Consider the following 26748-nt stretch of genomic DNA (forward strand, 5'->3'; position numbering starts at 1 on the left):
CACCCATACCCACACACACACACACACCCATACCCACACACACACACACACACACACCACACACACACAGAAGCTTCTCCAGCGTAATCAGCGGCGGAGGCGTCGTCTGCCTCGGCTCTCAGATTTGGCTAGTTTTCATCATTGATCCACAGCCGGTGGACCTCAGAGGGGATTCACAGGAGAAGAAAGTCCAGATATGAAGTCAAATCCGTCTGATTCTCAGAGTCACACAGACTGCGCGGCGCGGTTACCTCTGAGGGGGATCTAGAGCTCAGAGCTGCAGGACCGGGCGAGTCGGCTCCTCTTCCAGAATCAGAACAAGGCGCTGACGTCGCTTTCATGGCCAAATCTAGAAAAACAGGAGAATCACTGCAGCTTCACGTCTTCTCCCTCAGCAGGTCGTTTCTGTGCATCCGTACCAGAACCAGACGACTCTGGAGTCGATGCTGCCCCAGACAGGAGTCGCTCCCTCCAGGGAAGGCGGCAGGAGGTCTCCGACCCGACCCGGCTGTCAGCAGAATCATCCTGCAGATTAACGTCTGATAGGCGTGAAGGAACGTCGTCTTCTGGGCCTGAAGAGACGACCCGTCTCCCAGCCGAGTCCGATCTACAGCTGGAGACGGACCCAGACTGCCTGGTGTCATGTACTGAACCATCCTGCAGATTTCCGTCTGCTGAGCGGGAACGCGCGTCGTCTTCAGTGTCTGAAAAGACGACCCGTCTCTTGGCAGAACCGCACCGCAGGCTGAAGTCTGCTGAGTGTGAAGGAAAGTCGTCTTCTGGGCCTGAAAAGGCGACCCGCCTCCCAGCAGAACTGGGTCTGAAGCTGGAGACGGAGCCAGACTCCAGAATCCAGTCAGACGTGGAGAAAAATCCTGAACCTTCCTGCAGGTGTGAAGGATCGTCGTCTTCTGGGCCTGAAAAGGCGAGCCGCCGTTCAGCAGAATCGGGTCTACAGCCTGAAAAGACAAGAATCATCATCAGGAGCTTCTCCTGGTTTAAATACTGGATGAAACGGGTCCGGAACCAAAGGAGTGGAGGCGGACCTGCAACCCGACTCATGTTGACCGGAGTCTCCACCTCTTGGATGGCGCTGAGCTCATGTTGTTGAGGAATCATCCACTTGAAACCCAGTTTGACCCGAGTCACTGGAGGCTTCTGCGTCCGTGGAGGATGGAGGAGTCCAGAAGGTTCTGGAGGAACGACGCTCGGAACCAGAGGAGCTTCGAAAGGAAACGACAGAACATATTTTAAAACAATTAAACCTGGATAAACGATGCAGATCAACAAAGCTAACTGGGTGCTGCATTACGGCGGCCAGGAGTTAATTACACAGGAATTAACCACCAATAATAATAACATTAAATAACAACGTTACATTATGAAGGTATTTAAGAATTAAAATTAAAATGCAGTGATGGATGCTGGAGCTACTGACTTTACAATGTGAAGAAGTTATTGATCTTCTTGAGCTTTATGGTGAAATTATGCAGAATGTTGTATGAATTTCATGACTAATTCACCATTAGGCCATCTGTTACCACACACACACACACACACACACACACACACACATCAGAAATCTGTCCACAGGTTTGAACATATTTGACTGATCCTGACATGCCAGGCATCACAAAACCAACCAAACAAAAAGAATCGGTGGTGGCCAAGGATCAGAAAATCTCGATCTGTGCAGCCCTAAGTGAATGAAGAGAAATTCAAACACAAAATTAAATATCAGATTAGATATGATGTGGAAAATCTGTCCATATTTAAAGACTTTTACAGCCTTAAAGGGAGAAGATAAACTCTTCTGTATAAAGTTAATAAGAGCTGGTTTTTATGGGCAGATACCTGCTCCTCTCAGGTCGTCTCCCTCCTCCGGCTCCTCCAGGTGGGACAGACTTCCTCCGTTCGACTCTTCGATGGCTCTCAGCAGAGTCGCCAGCAGCTGCAGCCGTTTCTGCTCGGCTTCCTGTGGGTCCGAAGCGTCACTGGGAGAATCAGAACCGCTCTGAGGAAACACCAGGAGGTCCTCACTCAGATTAAACAGAACAAATCCTGCATATTTTATACAATATTAGACATAAACAATATAATTTATTTCTTAAATTAGAAAATAAACATTTTACTGCCTAAGTGCAGTAAAATGTTTATTTCTTCAGTAAACATCTGATAATTTGTAGCAGCAAAGGATCTGCAGCTAAAATAATCCTAATAATCCCTTCAATGCAGTGAGGCTGATCTGCTGATCATCATCATGTTGACAGTAAAAGCTGCTCAATATTTACAGGATTTCAGGCTAAAGCTGCAATAGTAAACAGGTCATAATGTTCTACCTGCAATATGTTCCAGGTAGAACATTTTTTACAGAACAATTGTCTTTTCTGAGTCTTTCTACTCCAGTTAATCAATTAGCTGTGATCAGGTTATTGATTAGTGAAGCCACTGACTCGTCCATCGGCGTCGATCAGAGCCTGCAGCGCCTCCTTCTGCCTCCTCATGTGCTGCAGCTCCTCCTCTGCTCTGCGCCGCTCCTCCTCTTGCTGCTCCTTCTGCAGCGCCAGCGCCGCCCTCTGCTCCGCCACCCGTCTCTGGGCCGCCTGCAGCTCCCGTCTCCTGTGGTCTCTGGAGGTCATCGGGTCAAAGGTGGCCGAGGCGCCGGCTGAGCCGCGAGCAGCGACCGGCGAAGCTCCGGGTCTGTCCGGCAGAGATGGATACTAACTAGTTACATTTACTCGAGTAACTTATGGAAATAATGCACTTTTAAAGTATTTTTACTTTTAGGTGAGTAATTTTATTATGAATAGTTTCTGGGCTGAGAATCCAAAAACTGCACTTAGTAAGAGTAGAACTACTTTAACATATTTTTACTCAAGTAAAGGTAAAAGTAGCTGGCTAGAAAATTAAGTCGGAGTAAAAACGTATTTGGTAAAAAGTTTTGAGTAATTCATCAAATTATCATTTAATTAATAAAATTACTCAAGTAAAAAATACAGTGCATTAAAAATACAGTTTTCAAAAAAGTTACTCAAGTAAATATAATTGAGTAAATATAAACAGTTACTATCCAACTGATTAAGTATTTCTACTCTTACATTTCTGGAGTTTCTTCCACTGAATGAAAAACAAACATGCAGAAACCAGAAAGTCACCAGACTGACTGGAGCTTCTAATAACGTTTCATCAGTTGGAAGAAACTGATTTGTAATTATGTTACCTACATGAATTATTTTCATTCTGTTCTTTAAAATAATAAAATTTCCACTTAACTTTATATTTTGATACATCTGATGATGTAATTTTTAAATATTAAATGATAATTTGATCAGTACTTCAGTAAACTTTTTGCCTTTACTTGAGTAAAAACATGTTGAAGTATTTCTCTGAGATCAGGTCCTGGATTCTCTGCCCACCTCTGGCTGTCGGCGAGCGGAGCAGCGTCTGGTCTCAGTGAGCTGAACCAGTTCGTAACGGACGGATCCGACGGTACGCTGGAGTCGGCGCTGCTGCTGAAAGCAGGAAGTGACACGTCTGAAGGCTCGGAGGGCGTCGCTGGGCGACTGTCAGACGGGGCAGCGAGGAACGCAGGGTGAACGGGAGGCCTCAGCAAGGCGGCGGCGGTCAGGTTGTGGCGGATCCGGAGAGCTCGCTGGTATTCCTCCAGCCGCTGCCGGGCCACTTCCACGGATCTCTGGTGAATCCTGGAAGATCGCCTTCGTTCAGTCGGGCTGACGGAGCGGCTGGAGCTGAAGGAGAAACGATACGCACCTGTTCTGCTCCAGCAGGCGCTGCTGGTACTGTCTGAGCCTCCTGGTGGAAACGTCTTCCTGTGCAGGAGCCACCGCCTGCAGGAAACAGGAAGTCATCACTGCAGCAGAGAACTGAACATGTCAGTTACATGCAGACGTTCTCAGGGCAGCTTTTTGGAAAATAAACGTCAACCACTGAAAAATTCAAGATGGTCTTCAAGAAAAAAATATTTTTTGCCAATATCTATCATTTATAAATACTCTTCACGTCAAATCGGACACAACTGGACTCATATAAATCATATTTCCTAAAACTTTTTCAACATGGCCACTATGGTCATCAAGAAAAATTAACTCGCAAACATCAAAGTCCCAGTTTCAGGTTTGGATCCGATTTTGCTTTATTACCTTAAAGTCGAAAACATGATGCGAATTAAATTCAACCAAGGCATGAAAATGTGTCGCATTTTATGGCAATATCTGGTTTAAAGGAATAAAAAAAGAAAAATGGCCGACATCCTGAAATTCAAGTTGAAATATGAAAGCCTGACCTGAGAGGTGAGGCTACCATGCTGCAGTAACTCTGTTCAGACATGCTGGACCTACTTCTTCCTCAGAGGTTAAGCTGGCCGGTGCGCGGTCCTGGTCAGGAACCTGTGGCTGGAGCAGCAGCGCCTCCTGCTGGGCGGCAGCTCTCAGCTGCTCCCTCTCCCTCTGAGCCTCCTGCAGCATCTGCTCCAGCTCGGCTTTTTGCTCCTCCAGTTCCTGGAGGAGAGCGAGCTGCTGCTGCTTCTCCACCTCCAGCTCCGCTTCCTATCAAACAAACAAACCGGTGAAAACTTTCAACATATGAGCCTCGATTCTACAAGTCCACACATCATCACTAGAGGACTAAAAATGGTCTCTAAACAGCAACACTCATTTATTTCATTTCTGGGAGAATTTGACGTCATGACAGGCCGACAAACATTTTAACCGTCTCTCTCACCCGCTTCTTCCGTTCTTCTTCGGCTTCCTGGATTCTGCTCAGAAATCCAGCAGGAAGTGAAGGTTCTGCTGCGGGTGGCGGTTCTGTTGGTTCCACAGCTGCATGAGTCAAACACAAAAACAGAAACATTAATGTTGGAGAAAAGCACCTAAAAAATTCACATTTCAGGAAATTATGTAATCAGTTTAAAACTGTGTGATTATCGTCATGAGAGCATCAAACTGGTAGTTTTCATCGTTGCTATGGAGACAAAGCAAACGGACGGCGGGCTCACCGAGCGCCTCGGGGGTCAGAGATCCGGTTTCGATGCTCATGTCTCGCTCTGGGATCAGCTCTGAGTCGACGGACGGAGGAACCCGGCTGCTGCCGCTGATCCAGTCGGTCCTTTGGCTCCGGATCCGATCCAGGAGTTTCCGGAGCGCCTGTCTGGGAGGAGTGACGCCTGCGGGAAGAGAGTTTGATGTGAAACGAGACGCAGACGTGAGAAGGGAGATTTTAGTCAAAACTTCGTTCACCATCTGCTGCTTCCTGCTCTCCTTCAACTTCATTCTGAATATTTTCTGCCTCGGGTTCGGAGTTTTCATCCACAGTGACATCCAGGTCCCGGTCCGGGTCCAGATCCAGGTCCTGGCCGGTGCTGGATGAGGCTGGCAGAGGCTCCGGTACCAGCTGGACCACCAGATCACCTTTAACCCCTGAGAAAAGAAACGACTTTGATGCAGAGAGGCTCAGGATGCGTTCACACCCGCCTCGTCTAAACCGCTTTAATCCCACTCCAGTCCGGTTGGTCAAAAAGTCCGGTTCGGCTGGTGAGGTGTGAATGCTAAGCTAACTCTGGTCCACCTACAAACTTCAGTCTGGGTTTGGCTGAAGTGAACACTGCAGCGGTTTGAATGCATATGTGAATGCAGCAGACCAAAGCAGGAAGTGGACTACAGCGCAGGGCATTCTGGGTAAATGCAACCCAAACAAACATGCTAACCTAGCGCTAGCAGCAGAAATGACTCGAGGCCTTTATCCAAAGAAAAGAAAAATCCGACGCCATCCTGTTTTTGTTGAACACGTTTGGCTTTAGGAGTATTTTTTACTTTAGGAGACGGTTAAGTTCATCTTTTTACTTTTACTTGAGTAATTTTATTTTTAAGAATTGCTTCTTCCATACGAGTAAAATTTCTGGATTTTTTTACCTACTGAGTGAAAAACAAACACATTTTAACCAAAAAACCTGCAGATTCTGTTAAAGTTTCATAAGTTTTTTATTGAAAGAAAAATGTTTTGCCTGATTTTTATATTTTTTGTTACTTATATAAATTATTGGTATTTTTGTCCTTAAAATACCAAAATTTCCACTTAACTTTTATATTTTGTTTGTCCGATGATGTAATTTTTAAACCTTAAATGATTGATAATTTGATCAGTACATAAGACTTTTTACAAAATACTTTTTAAGTCTTACTTGAATAATTTCTTGCTACTTTTTACTTGAGAGAAAACATGTTGAAGTAGTGCTACTCTTACTGAGTCTACCGAACCATCAGGTGTGTAAACGGCCTAAATCAATCCTCAGCCGAGCCGCCCTCACGTCTCTCTCCGGTGTACATGTCCTCGAAGGCGAACTCCAGCTCCCTCTGCAGCTCCTCTCTGGCCTCCTGCCTCTGGTAGAGAGGCTGGAATATCTGAGGCGGCATCTGGGACACCTGCTGCCTTCGCCGCAGCAGGTCGGTCTGCTGCAGGTGCTGCAGCTCCACCAGGAGGCGCTGCCGGTCCTGAAACCAGAGGCTGCTGTTAACACATCTGCAGCACAGAAACTACCATCTGAACAGAAGAGATGTGAGAACAGTTCACATGACTGCATTAGAAACATTCAAAACGTACAAAAACAGAAAAGTGGGAGAAACGGAGATTCAAACCAAAGACAGCGAAGAAGAACAGAGCAAGAAACCAACAAACTGGATAATGAGACTAAAGGGCTGAATCACTACCAAGCACAAGTTACTTTATTTTACATAGTGCTGAATGTGAACATGTAGAAGCTGCATATAGGAAAATTGTGTGTGGTTTTTATTTCTGTTATTTGTTTTGTTGTTTTCAGTTGGGTTTTATTTTGGATATTTAAAATGTCTTCCAGTTTCAGGGTGAACTTGCTTTATTATGCCATCATCAAATAGAGAATGTTCTCAAAACAACATCACATTGTTTATAGTGATGATTACTGGGATCGTTTACTGTCCAGCAGTCGTTGTGAGTCAGAGTTTCAGGACTGGAGGCGTACCTGCTCCAGCTGCTCCCTCCTCAGGGCCTGCCTCCCTCTGACCCGGGCCTTCTCCAGCTGCTCCTCTCTCCTCCTCTCCTCCTCCCTCTGGAGCTCCTGCAGCCTCCTGGACTCCAGGTCAGCTTCCAGTCTGGCGTCAGGCTGCAGAGACGACCAGAGCTTAGAGTCGGCGGACATCAGAACCAGAACCAGAAGCAGAAGCAGCTCTCTGACCTGTGCCGCCTCAGGCTCCTTCTCCACGGCGCTCTCTGGCATGTGATAGTGCGTGGCAGCGAAGGCGTTCAGATCCGACCTCTTCACCATGTGGGACTTCCTGGGATCGATGTCCTGCTCCAACCAGGAAACAGTCAAACCTCGGAGCCACAGCTGGGCATTTACTGCACCGTTCATCATTTATCATGATGAACTTATGAGAGGAATTTACATTTACCGTATTTTCCACACTATAAGGCGCACCTAAAAACCTTCAGTTTCCTCAAAAACCTTCAGTGCCCCTTATATATGGACCAATATTGAGCCACGACAGGTCCAGCAACTACGGTAAGCAGCCGCTGACTTCATTTTCCCCCGGTAGAAGAAAAAGCGCGCAGTGCATGCTGGGATAGTTGTCAGAACGCTGGTTTGTTAATAAAGTCTGACTGACCTATCTACCTACCGACCGTCTAGAATCAGGTCGTCTGCAGGTCATTTAGCACCAGGTTCTCCACCAACATGCTGTGGGCGAACGGAGAAGGGTGACCATCGTCCGGCCACGCCCCGGCCCAGTCAGAAGGCTCTCCTAGCTGACCGGAGTCGGACTGTTTTAACATTCACTTTAGTGCAGCTCCATCTAGTGGATGCATAATGTAACTCCAGCCTCTCCTGCAGCGTCTATTCTATGCGCCTTATAATGCGGAAAATATGGTACCTTTGTCATGATAAATTCCAACTAATGACATTTATAGAAAAACATAACTGTCTGCATTGTTAGATTTACTATTTTCCCCACCAACAAATGTGAAAACCAGAGCTGCACCGACCCAATGTTGATATTTGTTTTGGTCCCAATATTGAAGAAAAATCTAGATATTTTTCTAGATATCTAGACGTTATATTTAGAATTCTTAATTGCACTTTCTGAACCATTTCAAAGAAAATTTGATTCAGTTTATTTTCACGTTTCACCAGGATAGTCAACCTATTGTTTTGATCAGTTTCTTTATTACTTATTTTCCACTGCCAGTTTTGCTCCTAACTGCTCTGACTGAACAAATTAAAGTTGTTTTTACATGTTTGACCAAACTTGTGAAGTTATTGGTGTAGTTAATGTACTGAATGTAGCTCAGGTACATTTACCTTTGTGTTTAAAAATAGAAAACATTTTAAGTTAATTTGGCTGTTTTTCTGTATCAGATATCTGATGCTAAACCTCAGATATCTGTAATGGTATCGGAAGTAAGAAACAAACTGATGCCTGAGCCCTGCAGTCACAGCTATAGATTCATAGCAATGGTTCACAAAATACGGTGATAAAACTTTGAGTGCCGGTCACCCACTGCTACTTGCACCAAATACATTTGCCAGAGTAGGAAAACAATCTGAAAACGGTTGAATTTTGCAGGGAAGCACCTGGATGGGATCAGGCGGAGGCGGCGGGAGTCTGGCCACTTTAGTTGATCGTTCCTTCTCCGTCTGCAGCGCCTTCTTCCTCGCATTGATGGATCTATAAATGAAGGAGGGAAGTTACAGTTCTGAACCAACACAAATGTTTTAACAGCTTTCAGGAATCTCACCGTTTCTGTCTCTCCTGCTCTTTAGTCTTTTGGATCTTGAGTTCCTTCAGAGCTTCACGGTAACGCTCCTCTGCTTTAGCATGATGCTCCTCCTCCCTCTGAGCTGCAGCTGCCAGGTCAGCTTCCTGAAGCAGGAATATAAAACCTTCCTTTAGCTTATTACTCTAGCCACATTCTGGCTCCACAGCAACGTGTTTCTCACTGCTAAACTAGGAAGCCTCTGCTAGCTCACGGTTTCCTTGGCGCTCCTGTGGCTCTGGCCGATGAGCTGCAGGCTCTCCAGATACAGACTCTGCAGCGTGTGCAGCTTCTCCCTCTGGCGCCTCTCCCAGTCCTCCCTCAGCCGCTCCTCCAGCTGCCGCAGCTCCTGCTGCCGCCGCCGTTCCACCTCCCGCCGGATCTGCAGCGCGATCTGCCGCTGCTGCTCCCGCACCTGGACATCCAACGCACAACGTCAGGTCAGAAACTGGTTCTGGACGCAGTATCAAAAAACAGTAAGGGAGAACTCAAGATCTAATCCTTGCTCTGCTGCCTTAATTTATCCCCTAGCTTCATTCTGTCTTTCTGTTTCCAACATAGAAAGTACTCCCGGTCCTGTCACTCTTTCTGAGTTTGGTTTTTCTGGGGTTTTCTTCTTGTGAAAAGGGAGTCATTTCTTTCCACTGAAGCGACTCCCTTGCATTTATGCTTCCTCTGGATCAAGCTGAACAGTTTATAAATAGAGCTTATTTGTTCAAATAGATAACTTTTTAACATTTCATGTCTGTTTTTTAAAAAGCAGAGTTATTTGGTTTGAATCTGACTGGATTAAAAAACAGAATAATGACTGATATCTGGGTTGAAGCGACAGAATCTTCTGGTAAAACCAACCATTACCTGCTGGATCCGTAGTTTCCTCCGCCTGTCAAGCTCCTCGCGGATTATACGAGCCTCTTCGTTGGGACTCAATCTTAATTTCGACACTTTTCTCTTCATTTTCCTAAAAATGCTACCGGGCACTTTCACAAAAGCGAGTCTGAATGCTAATTAGGCTAACATGACTTCTCTCGGAGTCCAAAACCCGTTCCTTTCGAGCCGCAGCAACCATTGTAACCTAATCCCACGGTTAAAGCGTGAAATAAAAGCTTAGTTATGTTATAAATAAAAGGAAATAACAGCTAAATGCTCCATTTTTTCGAGGAGAACTCTAACCCGTTGAACAAAACCGACCGTTTGTGTTTTAAACGTCATATCCGGTGGTTTAAATTGACCGCCGTAGCTTTTAAGCACTTTGGTTCCTACTTACAACAATTTTCTGATTTATAAATATATATTATTCAATTTTAATTATATTAAAATAACAATAACTTGATTACAACATTTTTGAAGCACTTAAAAAGTCAACAGCTGATAGTAGTGGAGGTCGGGTGTTTTTCGGAGTTACGAAAAATGTCAGGGGTTCTATGATGTTGTGACACCGGATCTGCACCATTTTTATTTCAGCGTCAGACAATTCGATAACTTCCAACACGGGAGGCGGTCGATCACAAAATAAAATTGATCCCAGCAGGTTGAAGAATTTCTTAATGAAGAGGGTACTAAGCTGACTTTGCGGGTTTATTCAACTGCAGATTACAAAAAAAAAAAATACAGTTAAGGAAAAAGCGATATAACTAATCCCAAACTTGTTACTGACCGAGCAGAAGTATATGGCCTATCCCCATGGGAAAGCATGCTGCTGCATAAACACCAAACATGTGCTTGGGTACAGAGAACCCTGTTACGCTTGAAAGTGAGCCCATCAAAATAAAGTGGCTGTGTTTTAGCGGCTGTTGCCCGCCCGCTTAAGGAAGACAGACTACCCAAGTGCCCCGGCATTTAAATGGTGCAGACCCTGCAGTTCCTGCGTTCTTAGGAAAGAAAAAGCAACACAGAGCTCCAAATCTGGCTAATTTCAGCGAATAATCGCTCATATTCGGGTGTATTCTGAGTAGCAGGTGAGATTTATTCGATTAACACTTCTCTGAAGTAGTTTCTGTTCTCGTGAGTTCTGGTGTTTAGTTAATTATATTCCGTTGGGGTAACGAACAGTTAATGTGAGCTAATATTGCTATGTTGACTAAAGAAAATGAATCCAGCTAATAATGAGGAACCCTGATGATTTAAAATAAAACAGTCTGTTTAATAAAAGAGCAATCCGAACGTTTCTAGTATTTTTACGGAGATCTGGATCAGTAGCTCTGGAGGCAGATTGAAGATGTTTAGATTTTGGATATTTGCTATTTTTCCGGTCAGTTTCTTCCACCTTCATGCTTGACAGTGTTTGAATCATATTCAGCTTTTCTCTACCTCCAAACCCGCAAATTTGATGCCAAAAATTTAAAATTTGCTGACAAATAAAGGGAAGAAATGCAAATCTATTTTTTAGATTTTTTTTAGCGTGTTTTCTGCATTTTCTGTTGATATTCTGCCTTTCTCAACCTAAGTGTAATAACTGTGAAATCTGGAGACTTTGCTTTAAACGGGAGGCGGTCTGAGCGCTGTCAATCATGCTCATGTACCTGCTGCTAAATGTGCTAATGTCGAGAAATAATTTATGTTGTGGGGGAAACCATTTATCGACTGTCAACCATGGCTGTGCTAACTAGAATTAGCAGTTGTGGCCGGCTATGCTGTGGTGAATCAGCTGTAGTGTAGGAGAGAAAAAGTGGGGGAGAGTGAGCATGAGCATGATTGACAGCACTAAGACCCTCTTGCTGGCTCTGATTGGTTGTTTCTGACAGAGTGGTGTATTACTGTAGTTATTACTGTGAGAAAGCAGAAAGAGTATCACTACTTTAACATATTGTTGCTCAAGTAAAAGTAAAAAAGTATTTGATAAAAAGTCTACTCAAGTACTGAGTAACTGATGAAATTATCAATCATTTAATGTTTCAAAATTACATCATCAGACGAATCAAAATATAAAGTAAAGTGGAAATTTTGGTATGCTAAGGAGCAAAATGACAATAATTCATATAAGTAACGAAAAATAAAATTAGGCAAAATATTTTTTTTCCAAATCTTTCAGTTTTTTCTTTCAATAAAAAAAAACTTCTGAAATTTTATTGGTGAATTTTTGGTTAAAACATGTTTGTTTTTCATTCAGTGGATAGAAAACCCAGAAATTTTACTGAGAATAGAAATACTTCATAATAAAATTACTCAAAAATAAAAAGTACAGCGTAGTAAATGTTATTAGTTACTATGCAACTCTGCTGTCATGACATGATCATGTTAGCAAAAATGTTTAAAAAATCATATTTTTGTAAAGGCGACTGCAGCTTGAACCCTCTAAACCAGCAGGAAGTGATCTGATGGTGTTGGCTCCTCCTCTTCCTGTCTGCAGCTCTGGTCTCATCATGTCGGGTGGTCCGGCTGTCAGGATCAGCATCGAGTCTTCCTGTGAGAAGCAGGTGCAGGAAGTGGACTTCCACGGCACGGAGACATACGTCCCTCCTCTGTCCATGTCCCAGAACCTGACCAAGCTGGCACAGAGGATTGACTTCAGCCAGGGCTCCGACTCCGAGGAGGACGGGGCCGACGGAGAGCCCAGGGACAGGGAGTGGGGCAAGCAGGAGACGGAGGAAGAGGAAGGTAGGAGGAACGTCTCCCAGCCTGAAGCGACGTCAGAGCTGAGGCTGCAGGCTTCATGGTTGCTTCTTTCAGGCACGGTGAAGTTCCAGCCGTCTCTTTGGCCCTGGGATTCTGTGCGCAACAATCTGCGCAGCGCCCTGACGGAGATGTGTGTGCTCCACGACGTGCTCAGCGTGGTGAAGGAGAAGAAGTACATGGCTTTGGATCCGGTGTCTCAGGATCCGAACGCTGGAAAAGTAAGCTGCTAAAAATCCTCGTCAAACATCCGTGGCTCCGATCCGTCGGCCTTCCTGACCGGAGCAGACATGCAGGGGAGTCACTAGCTTTACTTTTTTAGTTTTATTCACCAGTTAGTGTTTATAAAACAAATATTACAGACTAACAGAAAGAAGTGTTGATCAGCAGATAAATAACCAGAGAAGAGAACAAATAACAGCAACAAAAATAAAATAAAAAAAAAAGCANAACAACAGGATTTATATTAAAATCAATTCATTCAGGACAAATACAGAACATTACCAAATTATGTAACAACAATTAAATTGTTTAACATACGTCGGTTAGGATATCCTGTTTTTTTTTTTCTTTAGTATCAACAGTTATTTTCTGATTTGCATTATTATTTTCCTTTTCTCCAATATTCCTTGGTTAACTGAGGGTCACAGATGTTTTGGGTGGAAAAAGAGGGAAAGTAAGTAAAATAATTAAAAGCCATAATTAATAAAACTTAAATAAAGGATAACTAAATGATGCTTTTTTGTGATCTTATCAGATTTTCCCATTTCTTCTCCTCCCCTGGTCCCACTGTCACTGAAATGGCATCTAGAATTATGTTTTATATTTTATTGAAATATTCAAATAGATTTTTATCTGTTGCTGATGAAGATCTGGCCAGAGCCACAGGCAGGCGGTTTGGATCTGTTTGGTTCTCATGTTCACTTCTTACTAACATTTTAAAACAAAAACTACATGAAAACAGAGCAGATGAACTAATAAATCCACAGGAATCTTCTTCCTTCTGATGTCTCTGCGCTGTTTGGGGTTGTTTTGTTTCCTCGTTGCTTCTGCAGACGCCGCAGGTTTTCCAGCTGATCAGCAAAAAGAAATCTCTGGCCACGGCGGCGCAGCTCCTCCTGAAAGGAGCCGAGAAGCTCAGCAAGTCCGTGGCCGAGAACCAGGAGAACCGGCGGCAGCGCGACTTCAACGCCGAGCTGCTGCGACTCCGATCGCAGTGGAAACTCCGAAAAGTCGGAGACAAGATCCTGGGAGACCTCAGCTACCGGAGCGCAGGTGAGAAAAACCTCGCCGATCAGTAAATAACTGATTCATTCCAACAAATAACTGATTATTTTAACTTTTTAATCCTTGACTGACTCGTTTAGGTTCCCTTTTTCCTCACCCCGGCACGTTTGAGGTGATCAAAAACACCGACATTGATCTGGACAAAAAGATCCCAGAGGACTACTGTCCGCTGGACGTCCAGATCCCGAGCGACCTGGAGGGATCGGCTTACATCAAGGTCTGAGTCCCGGCCGCGCAGAAACATGTTTCTGCATTAAATCTGCTGGGCTGGAACGATTAATCATGATTAATCAATCAATGACATAATCACCAACTAATTTACTAATCAGTTAATCGTCATCTCTAGTGTAAGGCTAAAAAAAGTGATTTGCTGAAAAATGTAATTAAATTAATTAATTCAATAAAATTAACTAAAAAAAATGAATTTAAAATTAATAAAAAAAAATAATCATTTCCATTTGGGCTTCATAAAGTACCTTAGAATTTGAAAAAAAAAAACAAAAAAAACAAATTCAGACCCAAAACTGTTCAAAATATATAAAAAATGTTGCATTTAAGATAAAAAAACCCTCTATGAATCTGTTCTACTAGAAGTCTTCAAATGTAGTTTTAGCTTCACTTCAAAATCTGCAGAAAAATAAAAAAAAATATTAATTATTCATTTGTTAATTAAAATCTTAGTCAGCAGAGCTTTTCACGTGTTGATTTAGTGAATAAATCAATAACCAGGTATATTGCGAGATGTGATCAGTATCAATATCCTGATATTCGCTGAGCCAGAACCGCACAGCATTCTGGGAGATGTAGGAAAAGGAAAGTCTTTATCCTTTAGCCTCTCACTGCTAGCTACACTGGAATCAACTAACACGCTGCTCTGTGGTTGCCTAGCAACAACCAGCTGCTGCGTTCCAGCCCAGGTTATGTGTTTATTTGCATCTCTTACTATATTTTTAATATTCTATTAAAAGATTTGAACAAAAATCTGCCAAACTTTTTATCCGATTCATCGATTGCTAAAAGGTTGTGAAATCGGCTGCAGTGGAAATAAAAATGGCGGCTGTGTTTGTCCTCAGGTCTCCATCCAGAAACAGGCTCCAGACATCGGTGACCTGGGAACCGTCAACCTCTTCAGGAGACCCCAGAAAAGCAAAGCAGGTCCGGTTCTGACCCGACTGGACTCAAACCAGCCGCGCTGTGCGCTGATGTCCGTCCGTTTTATCCTTCCCCAGGAACGCAGCCGTGGCACGTGAAGCTGGAGGCGGCGCAGAACGTCCTGCTCTGCAAGGAAATCTTTGCGCAGCTTTCCAGAGAAGCGGTCCAGATTAAAGCGCAGATCCCGCACATCGTGGTGAAGAACCAGATCATCTCGCAGCCCTTCCCAGGTCAGAACCCGGCCCGGCGTCTCTACTGGACCCAAACCGCCCGGGTTCATCTCAACCACAGAACGGTCCCAGAGAGATCCTTTATTTTTACAAACTGGAAACAGTGAGACATTTCCTGAAGGACTCTCAGGCCAAATTCTCAAGGATTTGGGACGTTAGTCTAGATTATCTGAGAATCTGGAATAAAATTAACAGCTGATGTTCAAACAATAAATAACCGATCAATATTCACTGGATAGATCAAATATTTCATTTATATAAAATGAATTATCTATTCATTTTATATTGATTTTTACTTAATACATTTTAAAATATGTTTCAGAAATATGTGTTATTTGCAGAATTACAGTTTCTTGTCCTCTCTGAAGGTCTGCAGCTCTCCATCTCTCTGTGCCACTCCACCGGAGAGAAGAAGAGCAGCCGAGCTTCTCCGGAGAAACCCAAACCGGACGACCATCTTTACGTCCTGGAGCACAACCTGCACCAGATGATGAGAGAGGTGACGCAGTTCGGCCCTGCAGGACGCGCGAGTCGAACTCAGAGGAAGTGACCCGCTGATGTTCTGCCCGTTTCAGTTCCACAAGCAGCAGCTGAGCTCGGTAGTGATGCCGCATCCGGCCAGCGCGCCGTTCGGCCACAAGCGGCTGCGGCTGGCGGGGCCGATGGCGTACGACAAGGCCGAGATCTCCAGCCTGCAGCAGAGCGAGGGGCTGCTGGAGAAGATCATCAAACAGGCCAAACACATCTTCCTGCGCAGCAGGTAGCGCCGTCGTGCTTTAACTAGGCCTCAACAATAAACTGGTTTTAGCAGTTAATCACATTTTTGGTTTTTGAAGATTTAATTTTTGGAATATCTGGATTTTTTTTTTCCACCTGTGATCTCCTTGAGTTTCTGTGGTTCAGAGTGATGTCAGGGCGGCCATCTTGTTTTACAGCTTCTGTTTGATTTGAATTCAAGTAGAACTGAAACAATTAATCAGATGAATACATTTTTAAAATGTCAACAAATTTATAATCAATTAATTGGTGAAGAGGCGATTTCCTGACGATGCAACACAACCAGAGCACTTGTATAAAAAATATAAATATTTAGCATTTTAAAAATGTTTTACAGAGGAGCTCTGCAAAACTGCCAGAGCTCCTCGTCTGGCAGTTTTAGCTTCGCCTGCTTCAGCCAGCGCACAGCGCGAACTGCTCGGACGGTCTGAGACCGGTTTTCATTTGTCCCTTATCGAGTCCGTGCCTCCCCGAAACCCACGCTGTCTTCCTGCCCACTGCCCATTACCCAAACTGGTCATGCGTACCGTTTATGACCCCTGACCTTTTGTTTTCCTAATCCTAACCTCAGTGTGTGTGTCTAAACCTAACCTTGTGTGCTTAACCCACCCCAAGTGTATACTTACCTTGGTCCTACCTATGTGTTCGTGCTTGTGCAAACCTCAACCCAGTGTATTTTAAACCTCATCCTAGTGTGTGAATTCTTTATTATTTTTGTAAGTCAATGTGGACATTTATTTTATACAGTGGATGGAAGAGACAGGACAGAAATGGGGGTGCCTAAGCTAAATTAAGTTGCAGAAAGAAACGGAGGGAGAACATAAAGAAAATACGTACCTGATGAAGACACAGAAATGTCGAAACATCGTACACAGTTGGCAACAAAATAAGATAGAAAACACAAATACCAATTAGTAGAGAGTTGGAAGGCCAGTTCGGGTCAGGCAGTGTGCCAGGACACAGGAGGCTTCGAAGGTGGACGTACGGGATGGCCAGTGCACAGCGCGGACGGTCTGAGAACGCTTTTCATTTGACCCGCGTCGTCATCCTCCCTGCGTCGGGGCGCAGAGCCGCCATGACACGAGACCAAACAACACAAAGCCTTTCTTCTGGTTTATTTATTCACCAATTAAATATATACTGCTAAAAAAAAAATAAAGGGAACATTTCACTTTAATTTTGTGTGTGGCTCCAAATCCAGGCCTCCATTGGTTAATAAATTTGATTTCCATTGATGATTTTTGTGTCATTTTCTTGTCAGCACATTCAACTTTGTACAGAACAAAGTATTCAATGAGAATATTTCATTCATTCAGATCTAGGATGTTATTTGAGTGTTCCCTTTATTTTTTTGAGCAGTGTATTTTAAACTAAAGGAAGCTCAGAGCTGCTGCAGTGCGCAGAGCATTGCAGGCGGTCCTGTTCGTGGTAAAGGTCCATCCAGAAGAATCAGACGGTCTCTGGCGTCGGCTCTAACGCTGTGGGTTGGTTCTGCAGGACGGCTCGGACCATCGACAGCCTGGCCAGCCGCATCGAGGACCCTCAGATCCAGGCCCACTGGTCCAACATCAACGACGTCTACGAGTCCAGCGTCAAGGTGCTGATCACTTCGCACGGCTACGAGCAAATCTGCAAGTGAGTTTGATGCCTCAGACAAGGCAACTTTATTCTTCCCTTAATTGTTTGTTTTGTTTATTTTAAACATATTTATTAACCCAACAAGTTTTCAGTCATGGTGGAATGAAAGAAACTGATGGAATCAGCAGCTGGAGGTTCACATTTCCTGTCATTCTGTCACTAATCAAACAGAACGAGATTCCAACACGATGACATTTCTGAGTTTCAAAAGTTGAAGATTTGCGAGAAAAAGACAGAAATTTTCTAGAATAAAACTGTTTTTTAAAAATATTGGGGTTAATCACAACATTTTCTAGAAAAAAGTTGAAAGTCCTCAGTTTTAAAAGTCAGAAACTTCTTAGAGAAAACTTGAAGATTTCCAAGTTTTGAAAGTTGAAGATTTACTAGAAAAGAATCAAATTTTGAAAAAAAAAAAAAAAACATGAACAGCTTCACAAATCGAAAAACATTTTTAAAAAATTTCTGCCATCCTACAAATTGAGGTTTATTGCAGCAAATTTTTCACTTTTTTAAAAGAAAATGTTAGATTTATTGGCTGAAATTAATTTCTTTTATTCCGATCGTTAATGGTGCCGATACGCCGTCGCAGATATCGGCGAATTCAGTTATATTCTGCGTTTTATTGCGTTTCCGGCATCGTGGAGACCGTCCTGTTGTCATGGTAACCATGGCTGCTGTGCGTGCAGGTCCATCCAGCTGCAGCTGAACATCGGCGTGGAGCAGATCCGGGTGGTGCACCGGGACGGCCGGGTCGTCACGCTGTCGCACCAGGAGCAGGAGCTGCAGGACTTCCTCCTCTCTCAGGTACGGCCCGTCGCTCCCGCAGCCGTTTCCGGCAGCGGGCGGCGTGTGACGGCGCGCCTCGTTTCAGATGTCGCAGCACCAGGTGCACGCCGTGCAGCAGCTGGCCAAGGTGATGGGCTGGCACGTCCTGAGCTTCAGCAACCACGTGGGGCTGGGCCCCGTGGAGAGCGTCGGGAACGCCTCCGCCATCACCGTCGCTTCCCCCAACGGAGAGTACGCCATCTCAGGTGAGGCCTTAACCAACGCTGGGCCGGTTCGGTTCGGTTCCAACAGCCAGAACAGCATCATTAGAGGTCACAAAGCATCTTAACAGGAAAAATGAGAAAATAGCTTCAACAGTTAGCGTGAGTTATCATCAGTCTGAGTCTTTCTTTTAAAAGTTGCATTCTGGGAAATGTAGGCAAAGGAAAGACTTGGACGTTCAACCTCTCACTGCTCGCTAACTCACTTCAACTCACTCGTTCTACGGTTACCTAGCAACAACCTGCTGGTTAACTGGCAGCCCCCCGCCCCCACTTTGGTTACCTAGCAACAACCTGCTGGTTAACAGTTTCATGTTTCCCCACTTTGCCTGATAACTGCTAAAACAACAGCATGGAGTGAAAACTGGGCAAAAGAGGAAAGATCCAACCACCAGCCTGGTAGCACTTCAGATATTTAAAACAAAAATCTTATCAATAATTATCAATACAGACTGACATGAAATGCTTCAGCCGTAGCATCCATCTCTATTCCTGTAGAGTAGAGATCCGGTTCCGGCTCCTGATCCGGTTCCGGCTCCTGATCCGGTTCCGGCTCCTGATCCGGTACTGGCTCCTGATCCGGTACTGGCTCCTGATCCGGTTCCGGCTCCTGATCCGGTTCCGGCTCTTGACCCGGCTCCTGATCCGGTTCCGGCTCCTGACCCGGCCTCTGCTTGCCTTCCAGTGCGTAACGGCCCGGAGAGCGGCTGTAAGGTTCTGGTCCAGTTCCCGCGCAGCCAGATCAAAGAGCTGCCGAAGAGCGACGTGGTGCAGGACGCCAAGTGGAGCCAGCTGCGCGGTCCGCACAAGGAGGTCAACTGGAGCAAGATGGAGGGACGCAACTTCGTCTACAAGATGGAGCTCCTCATGGCGGCGCTCACTCCCTGTCCGTAGGCCGAGCTGACGGTTTTCCTTCCACTCAACCTTCAGCTGAGGAGCCGGACCGCAGCTCTCGCTCAGCAGAATCAGATTCATGTCGGACTTGAAAAAGCGAAGACATTTGTTTACTGCTGATTTTTAAACGACAAACCTGCAGGAAGATCTGCTGTTCAACACAAAAACAAAGTATTTTCTGGCGCAACGCTTGAAATATCTTTTATGTCATTTTCAGATGATTGTAGATACATAAAACTAACTTACAGGTAACTTTTCAGCTTCTTGTACCTAAATACCTTTAGGATCATTTAGGTCAGTAATTCCTTAATATTGATTTTAAAATAGTTCCTCTGACAGATTATTTCACTCATAACCTGACATTTTTCTCAGGTTGTTAGTTAAATAATTTGCCAAAGGAACTAAAACTTAATATTAAGGAATAGTTTAACTAAACAAGCCAAAATGTTTCAAACTCAAGGTCCTCACGGCAAAAACACAAAATCTTACAGAGTAACTTTGTTCTAGTAAAAATATCTTAGTACAGTTTAAATGTTTCAAACTGAATTATAAGTAATTTTCCCAGGTTTTAGTGAAATGTGACTAAGATATTTGCAGTACAGACAGTTACTTGGTAAGATTTAGTGTTTTTGAAGTGCAACTAAAAAAGGAACAAAGCAAACAGACGTGCATCTGCAGTCATCTAAAAATAAATTTAATTTAATTTCAGGATCTGGACTAAAATACTTGGTTCTGTGTTTCTGCAGTGTGACGCTCTGATTCAGACGTTTCCTGTCATTTTTTTACTAAACAGAAAAAGTTTTTCATGTTTCTGCTTTTCGGACTCAAACCTGTTCAGGTCCCGATGGTGAATAAAGCCACACAGCTGAGATAAAATCACACGGTTGGTTTAATTCCACAATAAATAAGGGGAGTCGGGTGTATTTACATGTTCAGTTCAAAATGTAAACATGATGCAGGAGTTTTAAAATCTGATCCGGGCTTCAGGACGGAGTCTGGACTCTGCAGGAGTTCATGTCTTCATCACAGAGGCTGCAGCTCCGTCGCATCATTTGCTGCAACGGGACAAACATGAGACTCACCGCGGCTGTATGAATATTTATGGGTCACAAACTCAAATCATCAGTGGATGTAAAATTAAAGCGTTAGCCTGGAACGGCTGGCTGATGTACAGAAAGGCAGGAGCAGCACTTTCTACCCAGAACAGCAGCATTCAGACGGAGATTAACTGAAAACTGGTGTCTTTATTTCAGGGTATTGGACTAAAAGGGGAACGTATGTGTGGATGCTTATCGCTAAATCTTCATTTTCTTAAAAATAGATCCTAATCCAAGTATCACTTTGTGTAGGACAAACAAAATCCAGGACGATTTTTGGTTCCAAAGTGAAGAAATGAATCAGAAATTTAGCGGTGTGAATAATTTCAGCTTAAACTTTTCAGTAAGAAAATAAAAAGTTCAAATTAAACTTTCCGGCTGCAGTTTTTCCATAAAGATGCTTTAAAACGTGGAGGAGGCCCAGACCTGTGCCCTGAGGGACGCCGTCCTCATGCCAATAGCATTAGCTTAGCATTAGCTTTGGTTTCTCCGGTGAGTGTTTGAAGGCCTCACCTGGCATCCGCAGCTGACGTCGCCACGCCCCCAGCTTCCTGCAGCCCTTGTGCAGCAGCCACATGGCCAGCGCGAGCAGAGCGGCCACCACCATCAGCGCCAGCGCCGTGACCGACAGGTACTGCAGATCCTCGTACAGAACCTCTGCAGGACAGACGGACCGGAGTCAGGATCCAGAGCCAGACCGATTTAACCTTTGACCCCAACTTCACAGAACAAAGATTTGCTGTCCGAGATGCTTTTATCTTCTTTTATCTCTAGTTTTCACCCTTTGACCTTTCCCTCCTTCGTTTTACGACTTTTAATATTTCAACACCTGACTAATGGAGTTCATCAACACACTTCAAAGTCGACCTTTGACTCTCCTGCACTCAGATATTTACAGACTGTTGATCTGCCTCAGTCTGTTGTCTTGCGGCTCATGTTCTCTAGCAGAAAGTTTGGCGAAAGGACGATCTGGAGGACCCACCGTTCACTTTGAGGACGAAGCCAAGGTCGCGGCTGTTCCCGGCCGAGTCCTCGGCCGTCACCACGTAGTATCCGGCGTCCTGCAGCTTCAGGTCGGACAGCAGCATGGAGCCGTTGTCGCAGGCCTTCACCCGGTCGCTGTAGTCCTGGGTGATGTTGGTGATGCCGCCGGGCTGCCAGGCGCCGATGGGGCGGCTCACCGCCCCGGACATGAAGCTCCATCGGATGGTGGGGACGCCGGATGACGTCACGTCCACCGAGAAGAAGACATCGTCCTGCACCGACCGGATCAGGTTCCTCTTGGAGGAGCTGACGGAGATCGATCTGGCTGCCGGAGGACGAGGGGAAACGATTCAGATTTTACCCAAAATGAAAACCTCAAACATTTTGACATTAATCTTAGAAATGTTCTAGAAATTTCTGAGGTCCAAAAATAGAAAATATGTTCAAAATAATAATAAATAAAAAACATGGACATTTTTTAGCTCAGAAAGTTGAACATTTGCAAGAGAATTTGAATTTGAATTTGAAAAATCAAAAATTTTCCCCCCAAAAAATAATCAACTTGCTTGGAGAAAAAAAATAAAAAAATTTGAGATTAATTTAATAAATTTTCTAGAATAAACGAGGGCACCTGCGAGTTGGAAACATCAATAATTTGCCAAAAAAAAGATCGATCTGAAATTTTCAAATTAATCTCAGAAACTGGCTGGAAAAAATTCTGAAATGTTTTGAGTTTAAAAATGTCAAAAAAACAAAAAGTTTGAAAAGTCAACAATTTGCCCAAAATAGGATGAAAAGGTTTCATTCCCCTTGTAACAAGATATTTTTTCCGTGTTATAAGTGAAATAATCTGAGAAGTTTTTCATCACAATTAAGGAATTATTTACTGAAAACAAACTTCTATATTTGCTGAAAAGTTACTTCTAAGTTAGTAAACCTGAAATAATAGATGATATTTTTACTGGAAACTAAAAACTCTTGGTAAGATTTTATGTTTTTAATTGCAGCTTTTGTCATAAAAATAACAATAATTAAATTTTAAATGCGTTTAAGTTTATCAGGAAAGAAGAGAAGGTTTCTGTTCACCATCATCAGGAGGAGGAAGCTCAGCGTTTCAGAAATATTAGTCAGAGAAAACAAGTAAATACAAAACACAGCTTTAAATGAAGGTGTTTATTTATTTAGAAAATAATAACTAGTATAATAAAAGTGAATGGAGAGCTGTGGACCCGTCTTATTCTGCAGAACCAAACTTGGAGAAACAAAATTCAGTTTTTACTCTAATCAGGAGCAAAAACTGCCGAAACACTGAGTTCCTTTAAATCAGGCTGAAATCCAGTTTATCTAGAGCTGCATTAATAACAACTTTATGATTCTCTGGAGCATCATGAAGTTTTAGTCTGTGCTGAGCTGCTGTCCTGCAGAAATCAGCTGCACAAACAAACCCGACGTGGATGTAAACTTATGAGCTGCAGCAGATTGTGAAACTGAACATTTTATTTAAAGTTCTTAACTGGAGGATCCGGATGAAATTCTTCCAACAAACCAGCAGACAGAGTGAAGCTTCAGATACAGTGAAGCTTCAGATACAGAGAAGCTTCAGATACAGTGAAGCTTCAGACACAGAGAGAAGCTTCAGACACAGTGAAGCTTCAGATACAGAGAGAAGCTTCAGATACAGAGAGAAGCTTCAGATACAGTGAAGCTTCAGATACAGAGTGAAGCTTCAGATACAGAGTGAAGCTTCAGATACGGAGAAGCTTCAGACACAGTGAAGCTTCAGATACAGAGTGAAGCTTCAGATACGGTGAAGCTTCAGATACGGACAAGCTTCAGACACAGTGAAGATTCAGACACAGTGAAGCTTCAGATACGGTGAAGCTTCAGACACGGTGAAGCTTCAGATACAGTGAAGCTTCAGACACGGTGAAGCTTCAGACACGGTGAAGCTTCAGATACGGTGAAGCTTCAGATACAGTGAAGCTTCAGACAGAGTGAAGCTTCAGTCTTCGCTCCGTTTCTCTGCTGTTCGGCCGTTTTATGGCAGCAGTTCCAGCTGCAGCGTTCGGGTCATTGGTCCCCTGCTGAGCCATAAACAGGTCAATGTTTTACCCAGACGTAGATCCAAACCGGCTCAGAGGTTTGGGTGACGACGCAGGAAACTAAGGCGCCGTATCAGGGCAACTATGAATAAAAAAGGAGTCAATTCCCACCGAAAACTACACAGTTTGGAGACCGATCTCAGACATTTCCTAGAAAAATACATGGATATTTCTGAGCTCCAAAATTAGACAATATATTTGATAAAGATAAAGAAATTATATAAAAATTGTGCTTAAAAAATAAATAAAGAAAAGAAAGAGAAAGAAGTTTTAGTTTGGAAAGTTGAAAATTTGCAAGAGAAAAACTTAGAAACTTTGAGATTAACCTCTGATATTTATTGGAAAAACTTGGAAATTTGTGAGCACTCACACATTTTTGAGAAAAACTCAGAAACGCAGAGATTAATCACAGAAAAAAAAACTTGGAAAGTTTTCAGTTTGAGAAGTCGAAGATTCATAGCAGAAAAAAACTTTGAGCTCACTCTTAGAAATCTCTTTTTTTTCTTAATTTTATGAGGTTCAAAAGTAGAAAATGTTGGACTTCTCAAGATTAGAAATGTCCAAGATTTTCCCCCCAAAATTCTGAGATGAATCTGAACATGAGAGCAGAAAAGTTGTCCTGTTTCTGTCAGTCGGTCCAGTTTCCTGCCGCATCAGGCAGGAAACTGGACCGACTGGTTTACAGCCTCCATAGTTTCTCTTTAGTCTTCCTGAGAAGACAAACAGTTCTGGTTCTGCTGGAATGTTTATTTAAACATTTCAGGCCCGGCCGAGGAGGAAGGCAGATGATTAAACATTAAACTTTCGAGGTTCTGTTCGACAGAAATGTTGATTTTCTAACCCAAGCAGCAGATTGACGCGCGCAGCTGCATAAAATGCCGCTTTTAGTTGAGAAACTCACCTGAGTGGCACAGGTAGAGCGTGATGCTAAGGAACAGCGCGACGTCGTGGACTTCCCACAGCCTGAAGAGCAACATTAGAACCGCAGACCCATCTGATGATCCAATTCTGGATCGGCCCGGTTCCGTTCCCTTCGCTGCTCACCTGGTTGTCGCGTTTTCTTGGAAATCGGAGAGAAGAAGCGGAGTTCCGCCTAAGACTGCGCGCTGTTCCTCCTCATACCTGCAGTCAGGTCCACACCCTCCAGACAGGTTGAGCCAGAGATTACACAGACTCCTAAACCGCCCCGGGACCAGAACCAGAACCGGAAGCACTCACCTGGAGGATCGCAGCCCGACTCACCTGGAAAAACGTGCCAAACAGGAAGTGCACACGTATGCAAAACACAAACAGAAAACACGGAGATGACGTTTCAGCGCATCATAAAAGTATTCACACCCCGTGAACACGTTACATTTCAAGGCAAAGTGGGAAGAGCTACGGAGCCCCCTGTAGGACAAACTGCGAAACAACAACAAACAAAAACAAGATGCTCTGGTTTCTATTACAAATAACATTTGAAATTAGACAAAACTAACTTACAAGTAACCTTTTCAGAAAGCTAGGGGCGGTTTTAAGTAAATAGTTGCTCAATTTTTATATTAAAAGTACAAATTTAACGTACAGATTATTTTACTTAAAACATGACATTGTTCTAAATAAGTAAAATAATAAACTACTAGTTAAAATAGGCTTAAGTTTTGTCTTATTTCATGTGTACTAAGGATATTTGCACGAGAAACTATATAAAATATACTTAATAATAATAATAATAAAAATAAAAATAATAATAATAATAAAAACAATAATAACAATCCTTATTATAAACATTTTATTAACATATTTATATGATAAACACCAAAAAATAGAAAAACAAACATTTGTGTGCATCGTTTCCTAAATAAACAAAGAGCAAAATGTTATAAGTTTAGAGCAAATCAAGATAATTTATTTCATGTAGAGTCAAGAAACTAAAAAATCAAAATTTTAAAGGGAAACTGGAGCTAAAGTTTTGACACTGACACCCACATGATGTTGATAATGTTAACATTTTTGACCGATCCGTCCAATTCTAGTTATAGATGGAGTATTAGAACCAAACTAAGAAATTTAAAAGTCATATTAATATTATGACAATAAAGTCATAATACTGGAAGAATGGAAAACTATTGTAAGAAAAATGTTGCAATAAAAAAACATAGCAATAAAATCAGAATACCCTTAATCTTACCAAAAGTAATTTATTACATAAAAGTAGTAATTTTATGGGAATTTTAGTTTTATAAAATTGATAAAACATTTAAATAAGGAATGAGCGTCTGGTTAAGTTATGCTTTCACACCAGTTTTCCAAATAAGAAACATTTAATCATTACAGCAGCGTCAGATTGTTATCAGCAGAATTTTGAAATAATTTAGCAGACAACAGAGTCTGTTTCAAAGAAAAGATCTTGATCATTATCAAAGTTTGAATTCATCAAAACAATTTTTTCTAGTAATTTTAGAACTTTCTTCTAATAATTTTTCCTCAAAATTGAAAAACCTTTATCCGGCACCTAATAATCTGTTAGTCATAGTGATAAAAAATGTTGGCTTAAACTTGCACATATGCTCTCATAACACGAAATACGGCGACATTTCATAGTTTAATATATTATTGTTTCATTTTTACATGGGTTGATCTGAAAGTTAGAATCTCCCTTAAATATTAAATAATTTCTTTCCATTTTTCATTAAGATAAAACACTTAAAGTGTCTCTGTGGTCACTTTAGATACACTTTGTGTTTATGAATATGCTTCATTCTTATGAACTCTTTGCTTTGTGTTAAAAGTATGAAATATCCCTTTACCTTTCAGTAAAATGTCATTCCTCGCTCTGACCAGCAGGTGGCAGCAGCAGAGCGGCCAGAAACGCCGTTATTGATACAAAATAGCAGATTTGTTTGTTTTCCTTTACATTTTAGATTTATCAATATAATTAATTAATTGTTGCAGATGTAATGAGTTATACATTTTTCTTAGGTTGCTAAGGTTTATTTGAAGACGAAATAAGTTTTAAATGCTAAAATTACTTTAACATGTTGTAGCATTGTCGCAGTGCATTTTGGGAGCTATAGACCACCTGTATATTGGTTGATTTTAATTTCTGTTTCATAAATGTATTATTTCTCAGAGTTTCTGAATGTGT

At 42.8% G+C, this 26748-nt stretch overlaps 3 protein-coding genes across 6 annotated transcripts in view; 1 reads left to right on the forward strand and 2 right to left on the reverse strand.

The window, feature by feature from the left end:
- Positions 1–10027, reverse strand: part of cep295 (centrosomal protein 295) — an 18018-nt gene extending 7991 nt beyond the window's left edge. For all 3 annotated transcript variants that reach the window (XM_015038401.1, XM_015038400.1, XM_015038399.1), the window contains exons 1-18: positions 9661–10027; positions 9017–9217; positions 8785–8909; positions 8621–8714; positions 7226–7339; positions 7013–7153; positions 6323–6506; positions 5256–5435; positions 5015–5182; positions 4741–4838; positions 4359–4565; positions 3772–3848; positions 3417–3704; positions 2454–2700; positions 1855–2014; positions 1047–1223; positions 420–959; positions 252–349 (exon numbers count right to left, since the gene is read on the reverse strand). In XM_015038401.1, the coding sequence (XP_014893887.1) occupies positions 252–349; positions 420–959; positions 1047–1223; positions 1855–2014; positions 2454–2700; positions 3417–3704; positions 3772–3848; positions 4359–4565; positions 4741–4838; positions 5015–5182; positions 5256–5435; positions 6323–6506; positions 7013–7153; positions 7226–7339; positions 8621–8714; positions 8785–8909; positions 9017–9217; positions 9661–9759 (3198 nt within the window). In that variant the 5' untranslated portion in view covers positions 9760–10027. The remainder of the gene's footprint in view (positions 1–251; positions 350–419; positions 960–1046; positions 1224–1854; positions 2015–2453; positions 2701–3416; positions 3705–3771; positions 3849–4358; positions 4566–4740; positions 4839–5014; positions 5183–5255; positions 5436–6322; positions 6507–7012; positions 7154–7225; positions 7340–8620; positions 8715–8784; positions 8910–9016; positions 9218–9660) is intronic.
- A 607-nt stretch (positions 10028–10634) lies between these two features.
- On the forward strand, positions 10635–19686 carry med17 (mediator complex subunit 17). Its single transcript, XM_015038402.1, has 13 exons — positions 10635–10760; positions 12152–12399; positions 12472–12635; positions 13470–13689; positions 13782–13918; positions 14775–14856; positions 14931–15083; positions 15452–15582; positions 15659–15843; positions 17358–17495; positions 18185–18302; positions 18370–18529; positions 19230–19686. Exons 2-13 carry the CDS (start codon positions 12165–12167, stop codon positions 19436–19438), a joined length of 1932 nt encoding a protein of 643 aa, XP_014893888.1. The 5' UTR covers positions 10635–10760; positions 12152–12164; the 3' UTR covers positions 19439–19686.
- A 618-nt stretch (positions 19687–20304) lies between these two features.
- Positions 20305–25010, reverse strand: vstm5 (V-set and transmembrane domain containing 5). Of its 2 annotated transcripts, XM_015038406.1 has the most exons (5): positions 24840–25010; positions 24523–24743; positions 21518–21844; positions 21049–21192; positions 20305–20493 (listed from the first exon to the last, which is right to left on the reverse strand). In XM_015038406.1, the coding sequence occupies exons 2-5, from the start codon at positions 24596–24598 to the stop codon at positions 20462–20464; spliced, it is 579 nt and encodes a 192-aa protein (XP_014893892.1). In that variant the 5' UTR covers positions 24599–24743; positions 24840–25010; the 3' UTR covers positions 20305–20461. The 2 variants fall into 2 exon arrangements, with proteins under 2 accessions (XP_014893892.1, XP_014893891.1); XM_015038405.1 differs by having other exon boundaries at positions 24523–25010.
- Positions 25011–26748: the final 1738 nt, after the last annotated feature.

This window comes from Poecilia latipinna, unplaced genomic scaffold (genome assembly GCF_001443285.1).
Source record: "Poecilia latipinna isolate Pla-1442-1.1 unplaced genomic scaffold, P_latipinna-1.0 Scaffold440, whole genome shotgun sequence".
NCBI classification, from domain to species: Eukaryota; Metazoa; Chordata; class Actinopteri; order Cyprinodontiformes; family Poeciliidae; genus Poecilia; species Poecilia latipinna.